At 46.7% G+C, this 24,421-nt stretch overlaps 1 protein-coding gene and 1 long non-coding RNA gene across 2 annotated transcripts; both read right to left on the bottom strand.

Annotated features, from left to right (window-relative positions):
• Positions 1-9,261: 9,261 nt before the first annotated feature.
• LOC118562536 lies at positions 9,262-13,703 on the bottom strand (the record flags this gene model as incomplete). The annotated part of the gene is made up of 8 exons (XM_036134965.1): positions 12,624-13,703; positions 12,216-12,393; positions 10,869-11,043; positions 10,492-10,787; positions 10,220-10,395; positions 9,887-10,135; positions 9,644-9,806; positions 9,262-9,594 (listed from the first exon to the last, which is right to left on the bottom strand). Coding segments are annotated over exons 1-8 (2,128 nt in total), but the record flags the coding sequence as incomplete, so codon positions are not given.
• Positions 13,704-17,270: 3,567 nt separating this feature from the next.
• On the bottom strand, positions 17,271-18,020 carry LOC118562537. The gene is made up of 3 exons (XR_004930653.1): positions 18,002-18,020; positions 17,460-17,723; positions 17,271-17,386 (listed from the first exon to the last, which is right to left on the bottom strand). It is a non-coding gene; the product is annotated as an uncharacterized LOC118562537 (long non-coding RNA).
• Positions 18,021-24,421: the final 6,401 nt, after the last annotated feature.

Below are 24,421 nucleotides of genomic sequence, written 5' to 3'. Positions count from 1 at the left end.
AGCCGAACCGTGGTACCCACACTTAAGCACCCCTCCTCGGTTATAAACCAATAAACCAACCGCCAAATTACTCGTGCCCCTGGTAAGGCAGGAACAAAGCCGTGCAGAGCGGGCATGAATGTGTGCTCTGATCCCTGGATGATCCATGGAGGTTCTCCAGCAGCACGGAGGTTCTCCAGCAGCATGTAGGTATTTCATGCCCAAAGCAACACACTCAAAGCGGGCATGAATGTGTGCTCTGATCCCTGGATGATCCATGGAGGTTCTCCAGCAGCACGGAGGTTCTCCAGCAGCACGGAGGTTCTTCATGCCCAAAGCAGCACACTCAAAGTGGGCATGAATGTGTGCTCTGATCCCTGGATGATCCATGGAGGTTCTCCAGCAGCATGTAGGTTCTTCATGCCCAAAGCAGCACACTCAAAGCGGGCATGAATGTGTGCTCTGATCCCTGGATGATCCATGGAGGTTCTCCAGCAGCACGGAGGTTCTCCAGCAGCATGTAGGTTCTTCATGCCCAAAGCAACACACTCAAAGCGGGCATGAATGTGTGCTCTGATCCCTGGATGATCCATGGAGGTTCTCCAGCAGCACGGAGGTTCTCCAGCAGCACGGAGGTTCTTCATGCCCAAAGCAGCACACTCAAAGTGGGCATGAATGTGTGCTCTGATCCCTGGATGATCCATGGAGGTTCTCCAGCAGCACGGAGGTTCTTCATGCCCAAAGCAGCACACTCAAAGTGGGCATGAATGTGTGCTCTGATCCCTGGATGATCCATGGAGGTTCTCCAGCAGCACGGAGGTTCTCCAGCAGCATGTAGGTTCTTCATCCCCAAAGCAACACACTCAAAGCGGGCATGAATGTGTGCTCTGATCCCTGGATGATCCATGGAGGTTCTCCAGCAGCACGGAGGTTCTCCAGCAGCACGGAGGTTCTTCATGCCCAAAGCAGCACACTCAAAGTGGGCATGAATGTGTGCTCTGATCCCTGGATGATCCATGGAGGTTCTCCAGCAGCATGTAGGTTCTTCATGCCCAAAGCAGCACACTCAAAGCGGGCATGAATGTGTGCTCTGATCCCTGGATGATCCATGGAGGTTCTCCAGCAGCACGGAGGTTCTCCAGCAGCACGGAGGTTCTTCATGCCCAAAGCAGCACACTCAAAGTGGGCATGAATGTGTGCTCTGATCCCTGGATGATCCATGGAGGTTCTCCAGCAGCATGTAGGTTCTTCATGCCCAAAGCAGCACACTCAAAGCGGGCATGAATGTGTGCTCTGATCCCTGGATGATCCATGGAGGTTCTCCAGCAGCACGGAGGTTCTCCAGCAGCATGTAGGTTCTTCATGCCCAAAGCAACACACTCAAAGCGGGCATGAATGTGTGCTCTGATCCCTGGATGATCCATGGAGGTTCTCCAGCAGCACGGAGGTTCTCCAGCAGCACGGAGGTTCTTCATGCCCAAAGCAGCACACTCAAAGTGGGCATGAATGTGTGCTCTGATCCCTGGATGATCCATGGAGGTTCTCCAGCAGCACGGAGGTTCTTCATGCCCAAAGCAGCACACTCAAAGTGGGCATGAATGTGTGCTCTGATCCCTGGATGATCCATGGAGGTTCTCCAGCAGCACGGAGGTTCTCCAGCAGCACGGAGGTTCTTCATGCCCAAAGCAGCACACTCAAAGTGGGCATGAATGTGTGCTCTGATCCCTGGATGATCCATGGAGGTTCTCCAGCAGCATGTAGGTTCTTCATGCCCAAAGCAGCACACTCAAAGCGGGCATGAATGTGTGCTCTGATCCCTGGATGATCCATGGAGGTTCTCCAGCAGCACGGAGGTTCTCCAGCAGCACGGAGGTTCTTCATGCCCAAAGCAGCACACTCAAAGTGGGCATGAATGTGTGCTCTGATCCCTGGATGATCCATGGAGGTTCTCCAGCAGCATGTAGGTTCTTCATGCCCAAAGCAGCACACTCAAAGCGGGCATGAATGTGTGCTCTGATCCCTGGATGATCCATGGAGGTTCTCCAGCAGCACGGAGGTTCTCCAGCAGCACGGAGGTTCTTCATGCCCAAAGCAGCACACTCAAAGTGGGCATGAATGTGTGCTCTGATCCCTGGATGATCCATGGAGGTTCTCCAGCAGCATGTAGGTTCTTCATGCCCAAAGCAGCACACTCAAAGCGGGCATGAATGTGTGCTCTGATCCCTGGATGATCCATGGAGGTTCTCCAGCAGCACGGAGGTTCTCCAGCAGCACGGAGGTTCTCCAGCAGCATGTAGGTATTTCATGCCCAAAGCAGCACACTCAAAGTGGGCATGAATGTGTGCTCTGATCCCTGGATGATCCATGGAGGTTCTCCAGCAGCACGGAGGTTCTTCATGCCCAAAGCAGCACACTCAAAGTGGGCATGAATGTGTGCTCTGATCCCTGGATGATCCATGGAGGTTCTCCAGCAGCACGGAGGTTCTCCAGCAGCATGTAGGTATTTCATGCCCAAAGCAGCACACTCAAAGTGGGCATGAATGTGTGCTCTGATCCCTGGATGATCCATGGCTCCAGCACGGAGGTTCTCCAGCAGCATGTAGGTTCTTCATGCCCAAAGCAGCACACTCAAAGTGGGCATGAATGTGTGCTCTGATCCCTGGATGATCCATGGAGGTTCTCCAGCAGCATGGAGGTTCTTCATGCCCAAAGCAGCACACTCAAAGTGGGCATGAATGTGTGCTCTGATCCCTGGATGATCCATGGCTCCAGCACGGAGGTTCTCCAGCAGCATGTAGGTTCTTCATGCCCAAAGCAGCACACTCAAAGTGGGCATGAATGTGTGCTCTGATCCCTGGATGATCCATGGAGGTTCTCCAGCAGCATGTAGGTATTTCATGCCCAAAGCAGCACACTCAAAGTGGGCATGAATGTGTGCTCTGATCCCTGGATGATCCATGGAGGTTCTCCAGCAGCACGGAGGTTCTCCAGCAGCATGTAGGTTCTTCATGCCCAAAGCAGCACACTCAAAGTGGGCATGAATGTGTGCTCTGATCCCTGGATGATCCATGGAGGTTCTCCAGCAGCATGTAGGTATTTCATGCCCAAAGCAGCACACTCAAAGTGGGCATGAATGTGTGCTCTGATCCCTGGATGATCCATGGAGGTTCTCCAGCAGCATGTAGGTATTTCATGCCCAAAGCAGCACACTCAAAGTGGGCATGAATGTGTGCTCTGATCCCTGGATGATCCATGGAGGTTCTCCAGCAGCATGTAGGTATTTCATGCCCAAAGCAGCACACTCAAAGTGGGCATGAATGTGTGCTCTGATCCCTGGATGATCCATGGAGGTTCTCCAGCAGCACGGAGGTTCTTCATGCCCAAAGCAGCACACTCAAAGTGGGCATGAATGTGTGCTCTGATCCCTGGATGATCCATGGAGGTTCTCCAGCAGCATGGAGGTTCTCCAGCAGCATGTAGGTATTTCATGCCCAAAGCAGCACACTCAAAGCGGGCATGAATGTGTGCTCTGATCCCTGGATGATCCATGGAGGTTCTCCAGCAGCACGGAGGTTCTCCAGCAGCACGGAGGTTCTCCAGCAGCATGTAGGTATTTCATGCCCAAAGCAGCACACTCAAAGTGGGCATGAATGTGTGCTCTGATCCCTGGATGATCCATGGAGGTTCTCCAGCAGCATGTAGGTATTTCATGCCCAAAGCAGCACACTCAAAGTGGGCATGAATGTGTGCTCTGATCCCTGGATGATCCATGGAGGTTCTCCAGCAGCATGTAGGTTCTTCATCCCCAAAGCAACACACTCAAAGTGGGCATGAATGTGTGCTCTGATCCCTGGATGATCCATGGAGGTTCTCCAGCAGCATGGAGGTTCTCCAGCAGCATGTAGGTATTTCATGCCCAAAGCAGCACACTCAAAGCGGGCATGAATGTGTGCTCTGATCCCTGGATGATCCATGGCTCCAGCATGGAGCTATCAGCAGCTGCACCAGCCTGGTTCTCCAGAGCTCCAGGCTGGTTCTCTCCACACCCAGCACGGAGCTATCAGCACCAGCCCCTGCTACCAGCAACCAGCCCCGGGTACCACCACACACCCATGGACCCTGGAACACCAACCTCCATAACCTTCACCTCCAGGCGAACCGTGGTACCCACTCTTAAGCACCCCTCCCCGGTTATAAACCAATAAACCAACCGCCAAATTACTCGTGCCCCTGGGAAGGCAGGAACAAAGCCGTGCCCATGGTACAGCAGAGCTCCAGCGGGACAGGGGGGAGTCCAGCTGCTGCAGCCCCAGCCCGAGGCCCTCTCCCTGGGCTACACTCTGACACCGCCCCCCCACCCTCCGTGCACCTGGTTCTCAACACTTAGAACTATTTTATAACCCTACCTCTAACCCTAAAAAAAAAATTAAAAAAAATTCAGAGCTCCAGCAGGACAGGGGGACATCCCGCTTCTGCAGCCCCAGCCCGAGGCCCTCTCCCTGGGCTACACTCTGACACCGCCCCCCCCACCCTCCGTGCACCTGGTTCTCAACACTTAGAACTATTTTATAACCCTACCTCTAACCCTAAAAAAAAATAAAAAAATTCAGAGCTCCAGCAGGACAGGGGGACATCCCGCTTCTGCAGCCCCAGCCCGAGGCCCTCTCCCTGGGCTACACTCTGACACCGCCCCCCCCACCCTCCGTGCACCTGGTTCTCAACACTTAGAACTATTTTATAACCCTACCTCTAACCCCAAAAAAAAAAATAAAAAAAATTCAGAGCTCCAGCAGGACAGGGGGACATCCCGCTTCTGCAGCCCCAGCCCGAGGCCCTCTCCCTGGGCTACACTCTGACCACCGCCCCCCCCACCCTCCGTGCACCTGGTTCTCAACACTTAGAACTATTTTATAACCCTACCTCTACCCTAAAAAAAAAAATATAAAAAAAAATTCAGAGCTCCAGCAGGACAGGGGGACAATCCCGCTTCTGCAGCCCCAGCCCGAGGCCCTCTCCCTGGGCTACACTCTGACACCAACCGCCCCCCCCCCCCCCACCCTCCGTGCACCTGGTTCTCAACACTTAGAACTTTTTATTTAATTTTTATTTTTAATTATGTGCCCATGGTACAGCAGATCTCCATGAGGGGGCGCCCTTCTTGGATGTGGTTTCCATTCTTTCGGTTTGTTTTTCAAGACGGGTTTGGGTATCTGTTTGCCCTATGTCCTGCGAATCACATTTGTGATCCGCAGCCATGCACCACAACCCACAGAGTGGAGAAATCGCTTTCATCTGTCAATCCATCCCATGTCTGGGCCGGGGCCGTGTTTACTTGGACTTTCACGGCTTATTTAGCCCTCCAGAACCCGGCACGCGCCCGGGCCCGTAGGCAGAGCGAGATGGGGGGGGGGGGGGGGGCTGGGAACCGGGGCGGAGCGCTGGTCCTCCGTAGCCCCCCCCGAGGCCCTAGTCGATTGGCTCTCAGGCGGACAGCCGCAGCGTGTTTCCCAGCGCAAACACCGCCAGCAACGGGCCAGGAGGCCGGGGACGTGAGCCCGGTGGCGGAGGCTTGGTGGCGGGACCACTAGGTCAGACTGTTCTGCTCTGTCTCGCTTCCGAGCGTGGCGGCCCGCTACGGGGAATAAGCACAGTCGCGCGCAACCTCCGCTGCTGTCTGGAGTAGAGCCTGCAGGATTAAGGAACCAACCGCCGAAGCACTGATGCTGACGGAGGCCCTCTTATGGCAGGCCACGTTTGCAGATCGGTCTGGGTGAAAAAAGATGGGCCCTGGAAGTCCCCTTACAAACTCCAGAGACTAAGTGTTAAAAAGACTTAGAAATATTTTTCGTCATAGGTTACCGAAAACCTCGCTCCTACATATCTGCAGATGGGGTTTTTTCGCGTAAGGCCCCAGAATCCCTCCAGACCCTTGTATCTCCCTGGGCTACTCCAGTTGATTTCGTATCCACCCCATGCTGGAGAACTTAGAAAATATTTTTTCAAAAAAATTGTTCCCCTGGTATAGTGCTGAAGAGCTACTCCAATTGATTTCGTATCCACCCCATGCTGGACTTCCAGGAGAGGAGGGGCGCTTTCACGCGTCACTAGCCCAGCCAAGGCGCACTATTCTGGGGCACAGCAGCGTGACACAGACCCCCCTATCCTGGAGGTGGGACACTTTTTTTATTTTTTTTTTTTCGTTTACCATTAATATTATAATTATTACTATTAATTCCTTTTGTTAATTTCAGCTCTGGATCTCCTAACCTCCGCCTGCACCATGGATCTCCCCGCACCAGAAGCAGTCCGCTCTGGGTCTCTTAACCTGCGCGTGCACCACGGATCTCCCAGCTAAACCAGAGGCACCATGGAGCTCCACGCAGCGGCCTACTCTGGCTATTTTAACCCAAAAACGCTGCATGCATGTCCGCGTGGCGCATTTCATATTAACCTGCAGACAGGGTTTTTCCGCGTAAGGCCCCAGAATCCCTCCAGACCCTTGTATCTCCCTGAGCTACTCCAGCTGATTTCGTATCCACCCCATGCTGGAGGACTTAGAAAATATTTTTTCCCCAAAATTGTTCCCCTGGTAAAGTGCTGAAGAGCTACTCCAATTGATTTCGTATCCACCCCATGCTGGACTTCCAGGAGAGGAGGGGCGCTTTCACGCGTCACTAGCCCAGCCAAGGCGCACTATTCTGGGGCACAGCAGCGTGACACAGACCCCCCTATCCTGGAGGTGGGACACTTTTTTTATTTATTTTTTTTTCGTTTACCATTAATATTATAATTATTACTATTAATTCCTTTTGTTAATTTCAGCTCTGGATCTCCTAACCTCCGCCTGCACCATGGATCTCCCCGCACCAGAAGCAGTCCGCTCTGGGTCTCTTAACCTGCGCGTGCACCACGGATCTCCCAGCTAAACCAGAGGCACCATGGAGCTCCACGCAGCGGCCTACTCTGGCTATTTTAACCCAAAAACGCTGCATGCATGTCCGCGTGGCGCATTTCATATTAACCTGCAGACAGGGTTTTTCCGCGTAAGGCTCCAGAATCCCTCCAGACCCTTGTATCTCCCTGGGCTACTCCAGTTGATTTCGTATCCACCCCATGCTGGAGGACTTAGAAAATATTTGTTCCCCTGGTAAAGTGCTGAAGAGCTACTCCAATTGATTTCGTATCCACCCCATGCTGGACTTCCAGGAGAGGAGGGGCGCTTTCACGTGTCACTAGCCCAGCCAAGGCGCACTATTCTGGGGCACAGCAGCGTGACACAGACCCCCCTATCCTGGAGGTGGGACACTTTTTTTATTTTTTTTTCGTTTACCATTAATATTATAATTATTACTATTAATTCCTTTTGTTAATTTCAGCTCTGGATCTCCTAACCTCCGCCTGCACCATGGATCTCCCCGCACCAGAAGCAGTCCGCTCTGGGTCTCTTAACCTGCGCGTGCACCACGGATCTCCCAGCTAAACCAGAGGCACCATGGAGCTCCACGCAGCGGCCTACTCTGGCTATTTTAACCCAAAAACGCTGCATGCATGTCCGCGTGGCGCATTTCATATTAACCTGCAGACAGGGTTTTTCCGCGTAAGGCTCCAGAATCCCTCCAGACCCTTGTATCTCCCTGGGCTACTCCAGTTGATTTCGTATCCACCCCATGCTGGAGGACTTAGAAAATATTTTTTCCCCAAAATTGTTCCCCTGGTAAAGTGCTGAAGAGCTACTCCAATTGATTTCGTATCCACCCCATGCTGGACTTCCAGGAGAGGAGGGGCGCTTTCACGTGTCACTAGCCCAGCCAAGGCGCACTATTCTGGGGCACAGCAGCGTGACACAGACCCCCCTATCCTGGAGGTGGGACACTTTTTTTATTTTTTTTTCGTTTACCATTAATATTATAATTATTACTATTAATTCCTTTTGTTAATTTCAGCTCTGGATCTCCTAACCTCCGCCTGCACCATGGATCTCCCCGCACCAGAAGCAGTCCGCTCTGGGTCTCTTAACCTGCGCGTGCACCACGGATCTCCCAGCTAAACCAGAGGCACCATGGAGCTCCACGCAGCGGCCTACTCTGGCTATTTTAACCCAAAAACGCTGCATGCATGTCCGCGTGGCGCATTTCATATTAACCTGCAGACAGGGTTTTTCCGCGTAAGGCCCCAGAATCCCTCCAGACCCTTGTATCTCCCTGAGCTACTCCAGCTGATTTCGTATCCACCCCATGCTGGAGGACTTAGAAAATATTTTTTCCCCAAAATTGTTCCCCTGGTATAGTGCTGAAGAGCTACTCCAATTGATTTCGTATCCACCCCCATGCTGGACTTCCAGGAGAGGAGGGGCGCTTTCACGCGTCACTAGCCCAGCCAAGGCGCACTATTCTGGGCACAGCAGCGTGACACAGACCCCCCCTGTCCTGGAGGTGGGACACTTTTTTTATTTTTTTTCGTTTACCATTAATATTATAATTATTACTATTAATTCCTTTTGTTAATTTCAGCTCTGGATCTCCTAACCTCCGCCTGCACCATGGATCTCCCCGCACCAGAAGCAGTCCGCTCTGGGTCTCTTAACCTGCGCGTGCACCACGGATCTCCCAGCTAAACCAGAGGCACCATGGAGCTCCACGCAGCGGCCTACTCTGGCTATTTTAACCCAAAAACGCTGCATGCATGTCCGCGTGGCGCATTTCATATTAACCTGCAGACAGGGTTTTTCCGCGTAAGGCTCCAGAATCCCTCCAGACCCTTGTATCTCCCTGGGCTACTCCAGTTGATTTCGTATCCACCCCATGCTGGAGGACTTAGAAAATATTTTTTCCCCAAAATTGTTCCCCTGGTAAAGTGCTGAAGAGCTACTCCAATTGATTTCGTATCCACCCCATGCTGGACTTCCAGGACAAGGGGGGGCGCTTTCACGCGTCACTAGCCCAGCCAAGGCGCACTATTCTGGGGCACAGCTGCGTGACACAGACCCCCCATATGCTGGAGGTGGGACTTTATAAGTTTTATTTTTTTATTTTATTTGCCAGGAATAATGAATGGAGAAATGTCTTAAACACAATTTGTTAAAGATAAATAATTGTTTTCACCCAAACTGTAGCAGAAAGGAAATACAGACACATCACCATTGATTTATTTATTTTTTTATTATTTTTTTTACTGTTTTTCTGGATCTCAGCACACGTACACTTTGGCTGCGCCCTGGTTGTCTTTTTCTCAACGTGTAGGTAAACAATGGTCTCTTTCTTCTGGGTTGTTGGGTCCCTCTACGTGGTTCATATGAAGGGTCGCTCTCCGAAGTGTATTCAGAAGTTTGGTCAGACTCGCTCTCGGAGGTTTGGTCAGACTCGCTCTCGGAGGTTTGGTCAGACTCGCTCTCGGAGGTTTGGTCAGACTCGCTCTCGGAGGTTTGGTCAGACTCGCTCTCGGAGGTTTGGTCAGACTCGCTGTCAACAGTGTAGTCAACGTCGCTCTCAGAAGCGTGATCAGGGCTTGTTGATCCAGTGGCCTGACTGGATGTTGGTGAGGACGGCACAGCACCGGGCGAAGGACCGGCAGGCGGGGTGGGAGGCGCGCAGTCCGCTTCCTCCTCAACATCCTTACCTGATGATTCTGACATGGAGAGGAGGGAAGGTTCGGCAGTGTCATGTACCGTCGTACGTGGTGGCTTGACGGCTGCCTCGAAATTCTGACGGATCCGAGCCAGCCTCTGACGCGGTGCGGTGGAGCGCGTAGAATTTGTCTGCTGTCCGCGTGTCATGACACATGGTCTTTGAAATGTTGATCCGGTCACTTGGTGACAAAGTATTCCTTGCCTTGAAAAATACAGATGGTTCTTCAATATTATGCTTTTTATTTTAGGTTTATTACGTGGAAAAGTGATATAATTACTTACGTATGTGGCTATTGATGTTCGGAAGTCTGTGAATGTGGGACGCCCAGGAAAACCCATGTCACGCCAGGCGGCTTGCATCGGCACGATGAGTTTCTCGATTTTTGTGAAGTTTTCGGTGAAGAGAAGAAGGTCTGTGGGTGGGTTTAGTTTCTGTCTGATGATCATCCACTGCTCCACCCATGAGAATTCCTCTACAGTTAAGTAGAGCTGTGCGGGGCCAAACGCACGGTTGGTTTTGTGTTCCTTCACCTGTGGTGCAAACGAGAGTGTGTTTTAATGGACATATTGGGACAAGACAGAGAGCGTTTGTCATTCCAATATTAGTAGACTTGCATTGATCACGAAGCCCGCTTGCCCGACTGTGGCTTCCTTCTGGGCTTCATCAACCTCGGAGACCGTCATATTCTTTAGAACACCGGTGCGGTGTCCATATAGGCTTGCTAGGTAAACACTGAGGTACCCAAAATATCTCCTTCGCGCCTCCGGGTTGGGGTCCTCAGACAGTTCATCTGAAGAAAAAAATAAAATAAAATTAAATGGTTAGAACATGGATGTCAGTAACTCAGGTAAGTAATTTAATATAGTGCAAATTTAATAAGTCTGACCAAGAAGTTCAGGGATGCGTCTCCTGGCCAGGACTTTGCAGAGGCGAAGTTGGTCCTTGGAGATGGTTCTGCTCAACTTATTTTTCTTTACACGTATCTGACGCATGACAACACGTGGACCCAGGCTTGCAATACACTCTGAGATAGCACGAATCACGGCAAACACTTCTCTTTTTGGAACCCTGGATGAGGAGGGAGGGGTGTCCCTGAAGTAGCCCAGGAACTGGGACAAATTCACCAGGTAGGTCTTCACTGTGTTCTCCGCTTTTCCACCATTCTGCAGATGCTCTGGCCACCTGCACAGAAATAAATAATTTGAATCTTTTTTTACATGGGGACATTTTATCTTAACTAAAAGGCATCAGAGACATGCTTACTGGTATATCCTGGACATATTGTGAAGGAAAGTCCAATTCTGGAGGATTGGCTGTCCCTTGGTTATAAACGAAAGGAAAGCCATGATTCTACCCACTTTGGATCTTTGATTTTCGATCCTTTTCCTCAGACCACGGGAGCCTTTAAGATGCTGCCAATATTCCGCGATGTATTCCACTGAAAAAAAAAAAAAAAAGACTTCCAGAAAGAACACCGGGGAATTTCGTTCATTAAAACCCAGACAGAGGGCGCTATATTCGGATACAAACGTTAAAAATCCCCCTTCTGCGTCTCTGGATCCATAAACACTTAGAAATATTTTTTAAAAGCTCGCACAGACTTCCAGAAAAAACACCGGGGAATTTCGTTCATTAAAACCCAGACAGAGGGCGCTATATTCGGATACAAACGTTAAAAATCCCCCTTCTGCGTCTCTGGATCCATAAACACTTAGAAATATTTTTTAAAAGCTCGCACAGACTTCCAGAAAAAACACCGGGGAATTTCGTTCATTAAAACCCAGACAGAGGGCGCTATATTCGGATACAAACGTTAAAAATCCCCCTTCTGCGTCTCTGGATCCATAGACACTTAGAAATATTTTTTAAAAGCTCGCACAGACTTCCAGAAAAAACACCGGGGAATTTCGTTCATTAAAACCCAGACAGAGGGCGCTATATTCGGATACAAACGTTAAAAATCCCCCTTCTGCGTCTCTGGATCCATAGACACTTAGAAATATTTTTTAAAAGCTCGCACAGACTTCCAGAAAAAACACCGGGGAATTTCGTTCATTAAAACCCAGACAGAGGGCGCTATATTCGGATACAAACGTTAAAAATCCCCCTTCTGCGTCTCTGGATCCATAGACACTTAGAAATATTTTTTAAAAGCTCGCACAGACTTCCAGAAAAAACACCGGGGAATTTCGTTCATTAAAACCCAGACAGAGGGCGCTATATTCGGATACAAACGTTAAAAATCCCCCTTCTGCGTCTCTGGATCCATAAACACTTAGAAATATTTTTTAAAAGCTCGCACAGACTTCCAGAAAAAACACCGGGGAATTTCGTTCATTAAAACCCAGACAGAGGGCCCTATATTCGGATACAAACATTAAAAATCCCCCTTCTGCGTCTCTGGATCCATAAACACTTAGAAATATTTTTTTAAAAGCTCGCACAGACTTCCAGAAGGACAGGGGGGAGATCCCGCTGCTGTAGCCCCGACCCGAGGCACTGTCCTCGGATTACTCTCTGACAGCGCCCCCTTGTGTGCGCCTGGTTCTCAACACTTAGAATTTTTATTTTATTTTTTTTATAAATACAGCAATCAGTGACATTACTTACAGATGCTTGGTGGGAATTTGGGGTACGCTTTCGCCAAACAGAGGGTGCTCCGGCTTTCCCCCTTTGACTTAGGTCTGTTGATGTGCTGCTGTTCTTCATCAGGAGAGAAAGATTCACTCCTCACCAGAGCATCAACGTCCACACTTGGAACCGGGGCTGTGGATGCCTTTTGGCGGTCCTGTTAAATAAAGGTTTAGTGCTAAGTTTTCTGGTTCTGCCGGTACAACCAGGCCTAAGCTATGGAGCTATCCTGCCCAGCACATGTGCTCTGATCCTGGGTAAAAGTCATCCGCATCTACCCGCTGGTTCTGCCGGTACAACCAGGCCTAAGCTATGGCGCTATCCTGCCCAGCACATGTGCTCTGGTCCTGGGTAAAGGTGCTGCTAGGTAATAAACATTTTACATACCTCTTCCAGTCGTTTGATTGTTTTTTTTGCCCTTTCAGCCCATCTGTGCTGGTACAGCAATTTCTTTCTTAGTTGCCCCAAGTCGGATATAAGCTGCAGGTTCTTTGCCTCAAGCTGTTTGCACGAGTTGCAGGATGAAGGCGATGGTTCGTCATCAAGGGGTTCTGATGTTGGATGATACCGATTTGCTTCCTCTCTTGCTATTGGGTCCATGTGTAAGCGTGAGACCATCGGAGGGCTCGGGTTTGTGGCGCTCAACGCTCGCAGCATGTGCACCGTTACCTGGTACTTCAAATCGGTTATCACCTGGGCTTTCCTCTCCCCCTCCATCTCCGGGTGAGCTTGAGCAATATGCCTGTCCAGCCTTGTGCTAGCATAACTGCAGCCCTCCACTGGACAGGGCATTTTTCTAATATTGACCCTCCCACTACTGTACTTGATCAATATTTCTCGCTCTTTTGAATTTTTAATGCCATGACTATTTCTTAGGTGCCTGCCTATATAGGTAAATTCAGAACGGCAGAGTGGGCAACAAACACTATGCTTTGGGGGCGCCATGTTGATATGAGAATCTGAAAAATAAGATAAGATAACACGAGCTGTGTTAATATCTCAAAGCCAGGAACAGAGCCCCATTTCCCAGCGTGATGCATAAGAGCTTCACAACTTACCGTGTGAACAGTGGAGGGGAAAGAAGTCCGCTCCGGTCCTGGGCTGTTAAGTACTGCTCCTCAGTCATTCGTTGATTGGCATGTTAGGTACCCACAGCTGCCTTCTGCTCATGCAATCAAGAGTGCAGCAAGTGGCTGCAGGTGTACCAAGTAAAGCCTCCTGAGAACCAGGGGAAACACTGAGTCTCCACATCAGACCCTGCACCCACCCCTGCTACCAGCAACCAAGCCCGGGCACCAGCGCACTCACACACACCCATGGACCATGGAGCGCCAACCTCCATAGACTTCACATCCAGCCTAATCCTACACCAAAATGTCAAAATCCGCTCTCCCTGATATTTTGCTGCAATGCTTGACAATCCATGGGATTTAAGATGTGATATTTGGGTAAAAGGGGCCAAATCGCCTAACCCTAACCCTAACCCTACCTCTAATGCTCACTTTTAATACTTATTTTTAATACTTGTTGATAAACTTACCTTAAGTACTTTATGTCTCACCATTAAGTATGGGTGTAGAAAGGGTAGGAGGTACTTTTATGGGCTTTACCTTATCGGAGTGTGGGGCTGGAGAATGACGTGCGATGGCCCGTGCATTGCCTTTAACTCTCTAGTCCAAACTGCCCCTGTCGGCGGACGGGGTGGGGAGAGTTATCGAGAAAGTTTTCTCCACCTAACCCTAACCCTACTAAAAGACCAAAAAGATTAAAAAATCTATAAAACCACAAAAACATTAAAAAATCTAAAAAACACATCAAAAACATTGATAATATTGAAAAGACCAAAAAAATAAAAAAAAAATCTACAAAACCACAAAAACAATCTTAAATTTTTCTACCCATGATCACTTGGATCATGTAAAGAAAACTACAAAGACCAAAAAACATTTATAAAATCTAAAAATTCTAAAAAACATTGATAAAATCTAAAAAAGACCAAAAAAATTATAAAATACTAAAAACCATTAAAAACATTTAAAAAAACCAGTTTTTATGTTAAAAACTATTAAGAAGCTTGGATATGACAACAAGAACTAAATAATTAATTTTATGTTTGGAGGTATTAAAAATGGTTAAAAACTGTTAAAAACCATTAAAAACTGTTAAAAACGGTTAAAACTGTTAAAATTCATTAAAACACGATTATTTTATGTAAAAAACTGTTAAAATTCATTAAAACTGGTTTGCCATGATTAAAACAATGTAAAACTCAATACTGCAGAGGCTGAGGGGGAGGAGCTTAGAGCCTATATAAGGAGGCCCTCTGCTCTCTGCCTCATTCGAGCTTCGGCATCCGTAGTGTGCAGACCATAGTTTTCATTGTGTGCCTTACCTGAGGAAGACCTAGAAAAGGTCGAAACGTTGTTGGCACATGACTTTTTCTTTCTAAATATCTTTTATTTTTTTATCTCATTTTATTTCTTATTTACAGAAAAAATAAAACATTAAAAAAATAAAAAAAACAACTAAAGACCAAAAAAACATGTTACGTTTACGTATTGTCTTCCAATTAGGAGACCCTCCTTTAGTTGTTTGTTTTTATTGTTTTATTTTAATCACAGTAAAAAAACTACACTTTAAAAACACAATTCATTTCTTATTAAAAAAATCATTAAAAACACAGCCATGGATGGCTGGACGGTGGTGCGGGGCGGCAGAGGACGCCAGCAGAGCCTTCCACAGCAGCGAGGCCGGGGTGACGGGAGGTCTGTCCATTGGATGGACAGTGCACCATCCTTCTCCTTCGGGAGGAAGAATCAGTTCCCCTCACCTAACCCTCTACTTGCGTGACAACGATTTCCCAGTTTTCACAGCCTGGAAAGCACATGCGTTGAGGAAGTGGTTTAGTACTGAAATCAAATGGGTTCTGAAGCAAATTCAATAGAGCCTGGCTTGGATTTGAGGCCTGCTTTTATTCCCCACGCTATCCAAAGAGCTGCAGACGTGTCACTCTGCAGCCTGATCTGAGTGGATAGAGGCCTTCTCTGGCCAACACAAGCGTTGATTAAAGGCCTGTGTGTGTGCGTGTAAATGCAGCTGCAGTAGGACCAGGTCTCCCCTGCTGGCCAAAGCGGAGAAGTAGGGAAGTGTTGAGTTGAGCCTATGTTAGCAGGATCTGGGCCAAGGTACATATTCCTTCCTGCAGCATAGACTGAGTGCCACAGTAGAGCGTCCCTGCTGGCCAAAGCAGAGAACTGTTTAAATGAGAGAGCCAGCTCCACCTGCTGGCCAAAGCAGGGAAGTGTTCTTGCCTGATCACCTCCTTGTGATCAGGCAAGAGCCCCTAAAAGGTTGGGTTTAGTGGAGGGTAGTTGGGCAGGGGAATGGAATAAAGGAATAAAGGATTAAGGTAAGACCTGCTGGGGGGGGGGGGGGTTGTGTTTAGGTGTCTGACCAAGTGGATTCAACATTGAGATAAAACCGAATTGGAACAAATTCAGTTGAGTCTGGCTTGAATATTTGAGGCCTGCTTTAATGTCCACCGCATTCCAAAGAGCAGTGGTGTCATTCTGCAGCCTGGCCTGATGGAATAATGTTGAATCTCTGCTGTTGGCAGCAGAGATTCTCAACGGGTTATTAGTGCAAATCAAAGCTCCGCCCCTACACCTATGTGCTGCTCATAGCTTTACAACAGAAGGTGGTACCATGGATTCCTCTACCAATAATACATGAGTGTGACATGGGGAGCTGGAGCTCTTTCAAAGAGAGGAATTATGGGACATAAGCAGCAATGATAAGAACTATGTGTTATTATTGCACTTGCTTCCTATTGTGAGTCATAAAAACATGAGATCCTTTTATTGATATATGTTCATAAAACAATTTTCCCTGAACACAGAGAGCAGAAAATGCTAAACCAGCATTGAACTGATGTGAACTGATTTGGTCCCTTACAAGACCAGAGGCGTGAGCTACAGGTGCTTTGCATCGTCCTCTGGCACCACAGACCCACAAGCAGCAAACACCACTGAACTGGTATTTGTTTAGTTGTTAATACTCATAAACATATGATGAATGCCTTATTTTTATTATTTATTTTTTTGGTGATTGGCTTCTTGTTTAGAAATAGAATAATCTTAGGTTTAGGGCTTTGTATAAAGGGGGAAGTTTAAGGGCCAAATTAGGACAGGTCAAGGTAAGTTAACTTAATTACTATTATAACAGGATCAAGACCAGGTAAGTAAGGTAACCGGTAACAGGAAAGCAACCGTAAAAACCCCGTAAGATCAGCAGGCAAGTATGCATGTTTGTTTCCAATACAGCATTCCATCCATGTATAACAAAATGCTTCACAAACCAGGTCTGGCTCTTCTTTTTCTTTCAAATATGAAGTTCATTCTGTGTAAATCTCGCTCTCACTGTGTTTTGGGTTTCCCCCACACGACAAGCTTAGCATAGTAAATTAAGCATTGCTACCTCTCAATCAGTCCTTCTTGGTGGACGTTTTCTGAACAAGTCTAACCAACCGATAACACCTATGAGGTGTAACTAGCAAAACAACTGGACTTTTTTCCAAAGGTTTGAAGACGTTTTCCACATTTGGACGTCTTTAAACCTATGGAAACAAGTCCAGTTTTTTTTGTTTTTACCTTCTTTTTTTTTTTTTTGGAATGACCATGACCTGGATGACTGAGAATCTTCACCGCCGGTATAAATAGGTTCATAACTGCTAATGGAACGTTACAGGCTTTTAGCCCTTAATCGTAACCATTTGAATCATTTTTCTTTAAAGCTACACTTTGATTTTGAATGCTAGATTATTACGGTACAATGGCAAATGATAATACTCTTCATGATACTAATGAATAATAAATAAAATCTCAGTGCAGGCAGAGTTTTTTTTTTCTTTGATAAAGTGAATCAAGTGACAGTTTTTAAATCAATAAAAAAAAAGCTAAATAGAAAAAAAATCAGTCTCTGGTTGTGCACTGACAGGGATCACAGCCGCGAGCTGTGCAGAAACCTGTGCCTTTACTTCTTCTTCTCCTCCTCCTCCCCTTCGCCCATCCCAGGGTGGGAGACGATTGGCTCCAGAAAAGGCCAGTCCTTGGGTCGACAGGACAGAGACCGGCGATTCAAAGCCTGGCATTCTGCAAAGGGCGGTGACCAAGTCAACACAAATCAATAAAGCGGGCGTCTGCAGTGGGCGGGTCCAGTGCTCACCTTCCGAGACGGGACGCGTGAACCAGGGCGTGGCCTGGACGTGGGTCAGACGATCTCCCGGGCGAGCTCGAACAGGGTGTTTCAGCAGACCATGTCGACCTCCCCTCCTTTCTCCTTCGCCCATCCCAGGGTGGGAGAGGATTGGCTCCAGAAAAGGCCGGTCCTTGGGCCGACAGGACAGACACCAGCGATTCAGAGCCTGGCATTGTGCAGAGGGCGGTGACCGAGTCAGCACGTGTCAACACAAGTCAATAAAGTGGGCGTCTGCAGGGATATATATATATATATATATATATATATATATATATATATATATATATATATATATATATATATATATATATATATATATATATATATATATATATATATATACACATATATATATATATATATATATATATATACACATATATATATATATATACATATATATACACATATATATGCAGATGTAATCTGTGGATAAGTGTTGCTAGCCTATTCTGTAATACCCTTAAGGTAAAAACCTTTTGCATTTTGCATGTACTAAAGCATCTTACCTATTTCCATTGTCGCAAGGATATGGCAGAGCTTTGGTGCTGTTGGGTCCATTTTCACCGTGCCGAAATACGGAGCAATTTTGATGTCGTTCCTACTACTACTGCTGCTGCTGTGTGCGTTGAGGTCTTTCCATGTGTTAGGAGATCCGGTGCTTGACGGGAGGGCGCCACCTACTTATGGAAGACTCTTCTTTTTATTATTGTTTATGCCGTTTGGTCAAGCAACTTATTGATTACTGCCATCTACTGGAGTGAAGTGTGGATCGGGATGCCACATGCATTTTCCCACCGAAAATAATTGAATAACTAAATGACAAAATAGAAATATCTAAGTAGTTATATAATAACAATGATAATTACATAATTAAAACTTATACCCTTTCTATCAATTTCGTTTTCTTAAGGTCATTTATTAAATAACAAAACTACTCAGAAATCGAAAATCGCCCGGGGAGCTATCTGGAGCTAGGAGGTTCTTTTTTGTATTCAACGATAATGATATATTAAATAATTATTTTTGCTCTTTGACAATGTATTTTGGAAAAAAGTGGTCAGTTATATAACCTGTTTAGCTTGTTTATATAACTTGTTTTAATTTGTGCACTTATAGAATGGGAACACTGGTCAGTTAAATAAATTGTTTTTGCTCTTTATAACTTGTTTTTACCTGGGTCTGGGAACTTTTGACAATGTGTTGTAGGAAAGAATGGTTTTGCTCTAAATTCACAGGAAACTAGGAGCAACATGTCTCGCGCTATTTGGTTGATATTGCTTGTTGTTTTGGAAACTAACCCAAAATCGAGAATAAGGACACAGGAAAGTTGAACTGACACAATTTTTATTTAACCTTGTTTTTTTTTTTTCCTGGAGGCTCAGCCTGTGAAAACCGAAAAAGGTAACTTACATTTATTACTTTTTTCCATTTGAAGCATGCATTCTGGTGTAATGTATTTGCAGTTGTGTTCTCATGTGTGAACTTACATCCTCGTCATCGTCATGATCATCATCATCGACGTCAGACTGGTTGTTACCCTGGACGTGTGGACAAAAAAGAGGAGACCATGAAAGTCTTATTTGATGTCATAGATTTGTAGAGCATAACAAATCCTTTAAAGGATTAAATAAATTTAATCCTTTAAAGGATTTCTTATTCTTCAACAAAACAAAACAACATCATCATTCTGGACAGATCGAAAATGTTTTTTTTTTTTTTTTTTTCCCCCCAGTGTCCTGTCTAGCAATGTGGCAATAAAAATTGATATCTTAATGCCAAATAGAGCTCGACAGATTTTACTTTCACAAGTGGAGCAAACAGCTTTCGCCATAATGCTCCACTTGATTTGTGCGTGTAAATAGCTTTATTGTGATTCCTGCAGGGAGAATTTCAAATTAGATGGACACTACAATGGGAAAGTAGGAGAGTAAAAGAAAAACAAGAAGAGAAAAAAAAGAGAAAGAAGAGGTGAAAGAAAGAAGAGATAAAAGGAAGAGAATGATAAAACTTCCTCTGTCTGCTCCATCACCTGGAAAGAGACACAAAAAGAACAGCACAACCAACAGACATAAAGCAACAGATACACTCGTGTAACACCTTGATACCATTGCTAAATCATATGTATTATTATTTAAGCTGACATGTTTAATGTGATACCTAAAAAAAAAAGTAAAAGAAAGTAAATAAATTATAGCCTTTCTATATATAAGTGAACATTTAATACCTGGGACCCAGCACCTGTGGGAGATTGTGAGAGTGCACTAATTTAGGTGAAAATTATCCAGAAGGAAATGGCTTGATAGTGATTGTGGAGAACCGAAGACCCACCTTCCCCGAGCACAGAGGCAGGGGTCAGGGAACCCATAACCCCGGACTCCCAAAGGGGCCCCCAAAGCAGTGCGCCCGAGAGGGGCCTTCACAGGAAATCTGCAACCCCCCCCCTGAGGAAAGAGGAGAGACGACCCCGAGGAAATCCCCCAGCCACCGCAATGCCGACGCCCTCAAGAGCCGCGGGGACGAGCCCGTGGGCTCCGCCGGCAGCCGGCCGCGCTGAAGTGGTCCTGGCCATGGGCCCTGGGGGCCAGAGGCCCCAGGGGCGCCCCGCGGCAGGGGCCCCGGCCGCCCCCCGGGGGGCCAGGCCCCGCGAAGCCACCGCCGGGAATGGGCCGGCGCCCACCCGGGAACCCGCCCCAAACCCGAGGACCGTCAACGCGCCAGAGGGTCAAGGCGCCCGCCAACGCAGCGGAGGAGGGCAGGACGTGGGGGGATGGGCTCCGCACCTAGCGGAGACTTGAGATGATCTTGGGAGAGGGAGCGGACCGAACCCAAACCTGGGAAAAAAAAAAAAAAAAAAACTCATTCACACCATCCCTCCCTTGTGCCCCACTCGCCACACACAGACACCAAAAAAATAAATAAAATAAAAAAATAAATAAAAAAAAAGGACGCTTTACACACATTCCCACATAGCATTCACATCCAAAAATCCCAAGTGGGGGGGGGGGTCACCACAATTCAACAATACGACTGCCAGGCCCCCCAAAGAGGGGGGGCCGACACGACCCGTACGGGCCATCCGACCAGAGCCCCCCATCACCCACTATATACCTAATAAACCCCCTCCCACCCCGACCTTACCCTAGCCACCCCTGCCCCCCATCCCTTCCTGGGGAGAGCAGAGGAAAATGTTCTTTCAATGTGATCTTACATCCGGCTCGCTCTGAAACGGACGTCCCTTCTTCACCCAATCCATGATCTCAAGTGCTTCATTTAGCATTTTAAGGATTCTGAAGTTCCTCCGTCCTTTCACTGCCAGCACATAGGTCTCTTCAGACATCGTTCCGGTGCTCGCTGTGGGCGGCTGTAGATTCTGCGGCAACAAACAGAAAGTGTGTTACAATAAAAGAAAACAAAAAGAAAAAATAGTGAAGTATTTATATTACAATTACGAGAAGCAATGAGTAACTAGTGATGGGTCCGCAACACGACTCATAGAGCCCAAAAAAAAAAAAAAGGGCCAGCCCACAAGCATCCTCGTTCACAGAATGTTTACTTGGGGGTTGTTGCGTTACGATAAAAGATTCACATTATCTTTTGATGCGTCTCTAAAAATGTCAAAAACAGTTTAAATTTAAATCAAAATATGAAACAATACAATGTCTTACACTGGATTATTTAGTATCATCAAATCAGTGTCAGTTGCCTGTAGGGATTTTTATGGTCCAGCAGGTGTCAGTCTTCGGTCACGCTTCAACATCACTACCAGTAACTAATTTTAGTATTTTAGCACATTATATGCAGAGATCAGAGTTTCTTTTTCCACCCCGTCACAGGACAAAGGTGAACAAATTCAACAGGAATTATAGATAAAAGTAAGAGAAACAATGTGAGTATATGTGTATATATATATATATATATATATATATATATATATATATATATATACACACATGCCTATTTATTTAGAAAACTTCAAAATCTATATATTCACATTGATCAAAACATTGATGAAAACATGGATAAAAAGCCAAATTGGCTGACAATTAATCTCTGTATATTTTTTATAAGTACATGTAAGCTCCATCTATATCTTTCTATCTGTATACTTAAAACATATACACAGGGAACACAGACGTTCACTATTTCTGCCACATACAATATAGCGGTGATGTTGAAGTACAAAGCTGCGTCCGTCTACCTATATGTCGACTACCGAGCGCAGTGCCTTACGCGACATTACACAACAGGACGTAATGTCGGGCGGGCACGATTGCCCATATTTGGGCAGTCATGGCCGCTTCAGTACAAAGGGATTGAGACGACAATTCACGCTTTTATTTTCTAACGCTAAATTCATCAAATCACCACAAACATTAGTTTTAGATATAGTTAATTATCCACAGATTTTTCCTTGTCGACCGCACTTCTCCCATCTAAAAAATATCCACAAAGAGCACATGCTTTACCTTTTGCAAGTGCTCCCGAGCCAGAGGTCCGCGTGTTCATTGCCCCCCCCCCCCCCAACGGCTCACGTGTCTTGTTCTTCTTCTTCTTCTTATTATTATTATTATTATTATTATTATTATTATTCTGTTTAATGGCAGTTGGCAATCAACTTTTGGTGCATTACCGCCACCAACTGAAATGGAGTGCGGATCGGGATTGACATAACCTAATATCCTCCTACTATTAACACCAAAATAAATAAATAAACGAAATCCTTTTTATGAAATTGGTATTTTTAAGAAATCTCAATAATAAAGAATAACCCTCTGATTTGGTCTCCATGTCTAAAAGATATTTTTGTTTAACTTTGATGTACTGTTTCGAGTCACCAGTGTTCAAGTCCGAGTCAAGTCCAAGTCATTAAAAAAAAAATCCGAGTCGAGTCCGAGTCGAGTCACTATTGATCCAAGTTCGTTGTAGGAACATGCCGTGACGTGTGATGTATGACATGAAGCAGTAACATTCCATTGCACTAATAACTCTTTCGCTGTAGTTACCCTTGGTTTTACTCGGTAAAACTACCGCTTTTTCCAAGTCTAAGACGTCTCCTAACCATGGTTTTTAAACATTGTTGTTATGGAACACGCGACAGCGACTCGAGGTACGCTGATAGGCCGCATATGAAGGATGTTAAAGCCGCAAGCGGCGTCGATCGGCCCTCGCAGCCAAGCGCACTCCGGCCTATTGGCCACCGCTGCGGTGCCGGCCGGCGGGCGGGGTTCGCGCACCGTGGTGCCGACTGGCGGGCGGGGTTCGCGCACCGCGGTGCCGGCCGGCGGGCGGGGTTCGCGCACCGCCGGCTGCCCGCCACCGCAGATGCTGTCACGCAATTTCCTCGCCCGTCCACCGGGCGATTCCCACAAACGCGTTCCGCAGCGCTCCCCCATGACTCACAACAAATCTGGTGCAGATCGCTCGATGCAGCGAGGAGATACAGCCGTTGGATAATGATAATGCATTTGGCCACCGGACCGGACTAAATCGTTCGGCGGGCCCGAAAATTTATACCGATTCCTGGACGGTGACTACAAACAGAAAAAAAAAAACGCCCGATGACACCATGAAAGCCGAGCAGGAGAAAAACGACTTACCTTTCTATCAACTCGCCCCGTTTTCCAGTCTTTCTAAGACCTCGACACTCAAGCCATCGTTTGAGCTGAACGTTGGTTTGTTGTTCCACAGTTCTACCAGTAAACTGGGCGCCTGGACATCCTTTTGTGAAAGTTTAACAGCTGTAAAGTCGGTCATATCGTTGTATCTGTTGCATGTGTAACGGCTGGTTGCTACGTGCGCTCTCACACTGTTTGCCCAACCTTAGCGGCAAGGGGCGTTGCTCATGAGATGGTGACGTCACGTGCGCGGTACGACATTTAGATAATAAAATCATACACAAAATTATAGCCTAATGATATAAAAAAAGTCGAGTCTTTTTCTCAATTTCCGAGTCAGAATGATCTGAATGTAGGAGTCCGAGTCCAAGTTCGAGTCATCAGTGCGCAAGTCCAAGTCAAGTCACGAGTCTCTAAATTTAGCTAATGACTCGGACTCGAGTACTACAACACTGCTGTTTTGTAATGTCTTTATCAATTAATTCCTCTCAATATCATATTTACTGCAAAATAATATAACGTGCTCCACTGTTTCTTATTCAAAACAAAAAACACACGTTAGATAATGTGCTATTTAACCCTGTATGACCAAATCGTAATCTTGATTATACTGTTTCCTCCATTCTATTTGTTGACGTTTTCCTCAGTAATCCTACTTTTCTTTGAATATTATAAAAACATCTTCCAGTTCTTTATTCTTCCCACTGTTTTTTTTGTTTTGTTTATTTTTGCCATCGCCTTTAAGAAACCCACTTTATGATTCCATCCATCAACATGTGACTAATTTTTACACCTTTGCGGGCATCTTAGGGACCAGAATTCAGATGGTCAACGACCAAGCAATTGAGAAAGCGGTCTTTCAAGTGGAGCCCTCTCATTTAACGGTCTGTTCTAAGCGTTTGGCTGGTATATCCCACGGCAAAGCTATTACCAGTAGTGACGAGGTACCTACTTAACATTAACAAACTTTCGCGTGAGTGGCGTGGTTTGTTTGAACGCTACGCTAATTAGCAGGTAGTTTTCAGAAGCCCCCAGCGCCATTAAAACACCCACGCAAGGTGCTTCTGTTGAGGTGAGTGTGAACACGTTATTACTGCGTTTTAAGTCCGACACGCGCAAAATCTCACATGTCCAGATATGAGTTCACCGTTTCTGGCGCGCACCGTAGAAAACTGATATGTAACGAGCGTCCTCATGGCACATGTTTGGACATGTGCCCCGCACGGCGCCCTTGTGGGTTGCAAGGTAATGGGGTAAGGCGCGTTCATATCTTGTTGGTTTCCCTATAATTTATCTGAAATAAAGAATCAA

Source organism: Fundulus heteroclitus, unplaced genomic scaffold (assembly GCF_011125445.2).
Source record: "Fundulus heteroclitus isolate FHET01 unplaced genomic scaffold, MU-UCD_Fhet_4.1 scaffold_969, whole genome shotgun sequence".
NCBI classification, from domain to species: Eukaryota; Metazoa; Chordata; class Actinopteri; order Cyprinodontiformes; family Fundulidae; genus Fundulus; species Fundulus heteroclitus.
The sequence above is the reverse complement of the archived record's forward strand: the minus strand, read 5'-3'. Positions and strand labels throughout refer to the sequence as shown.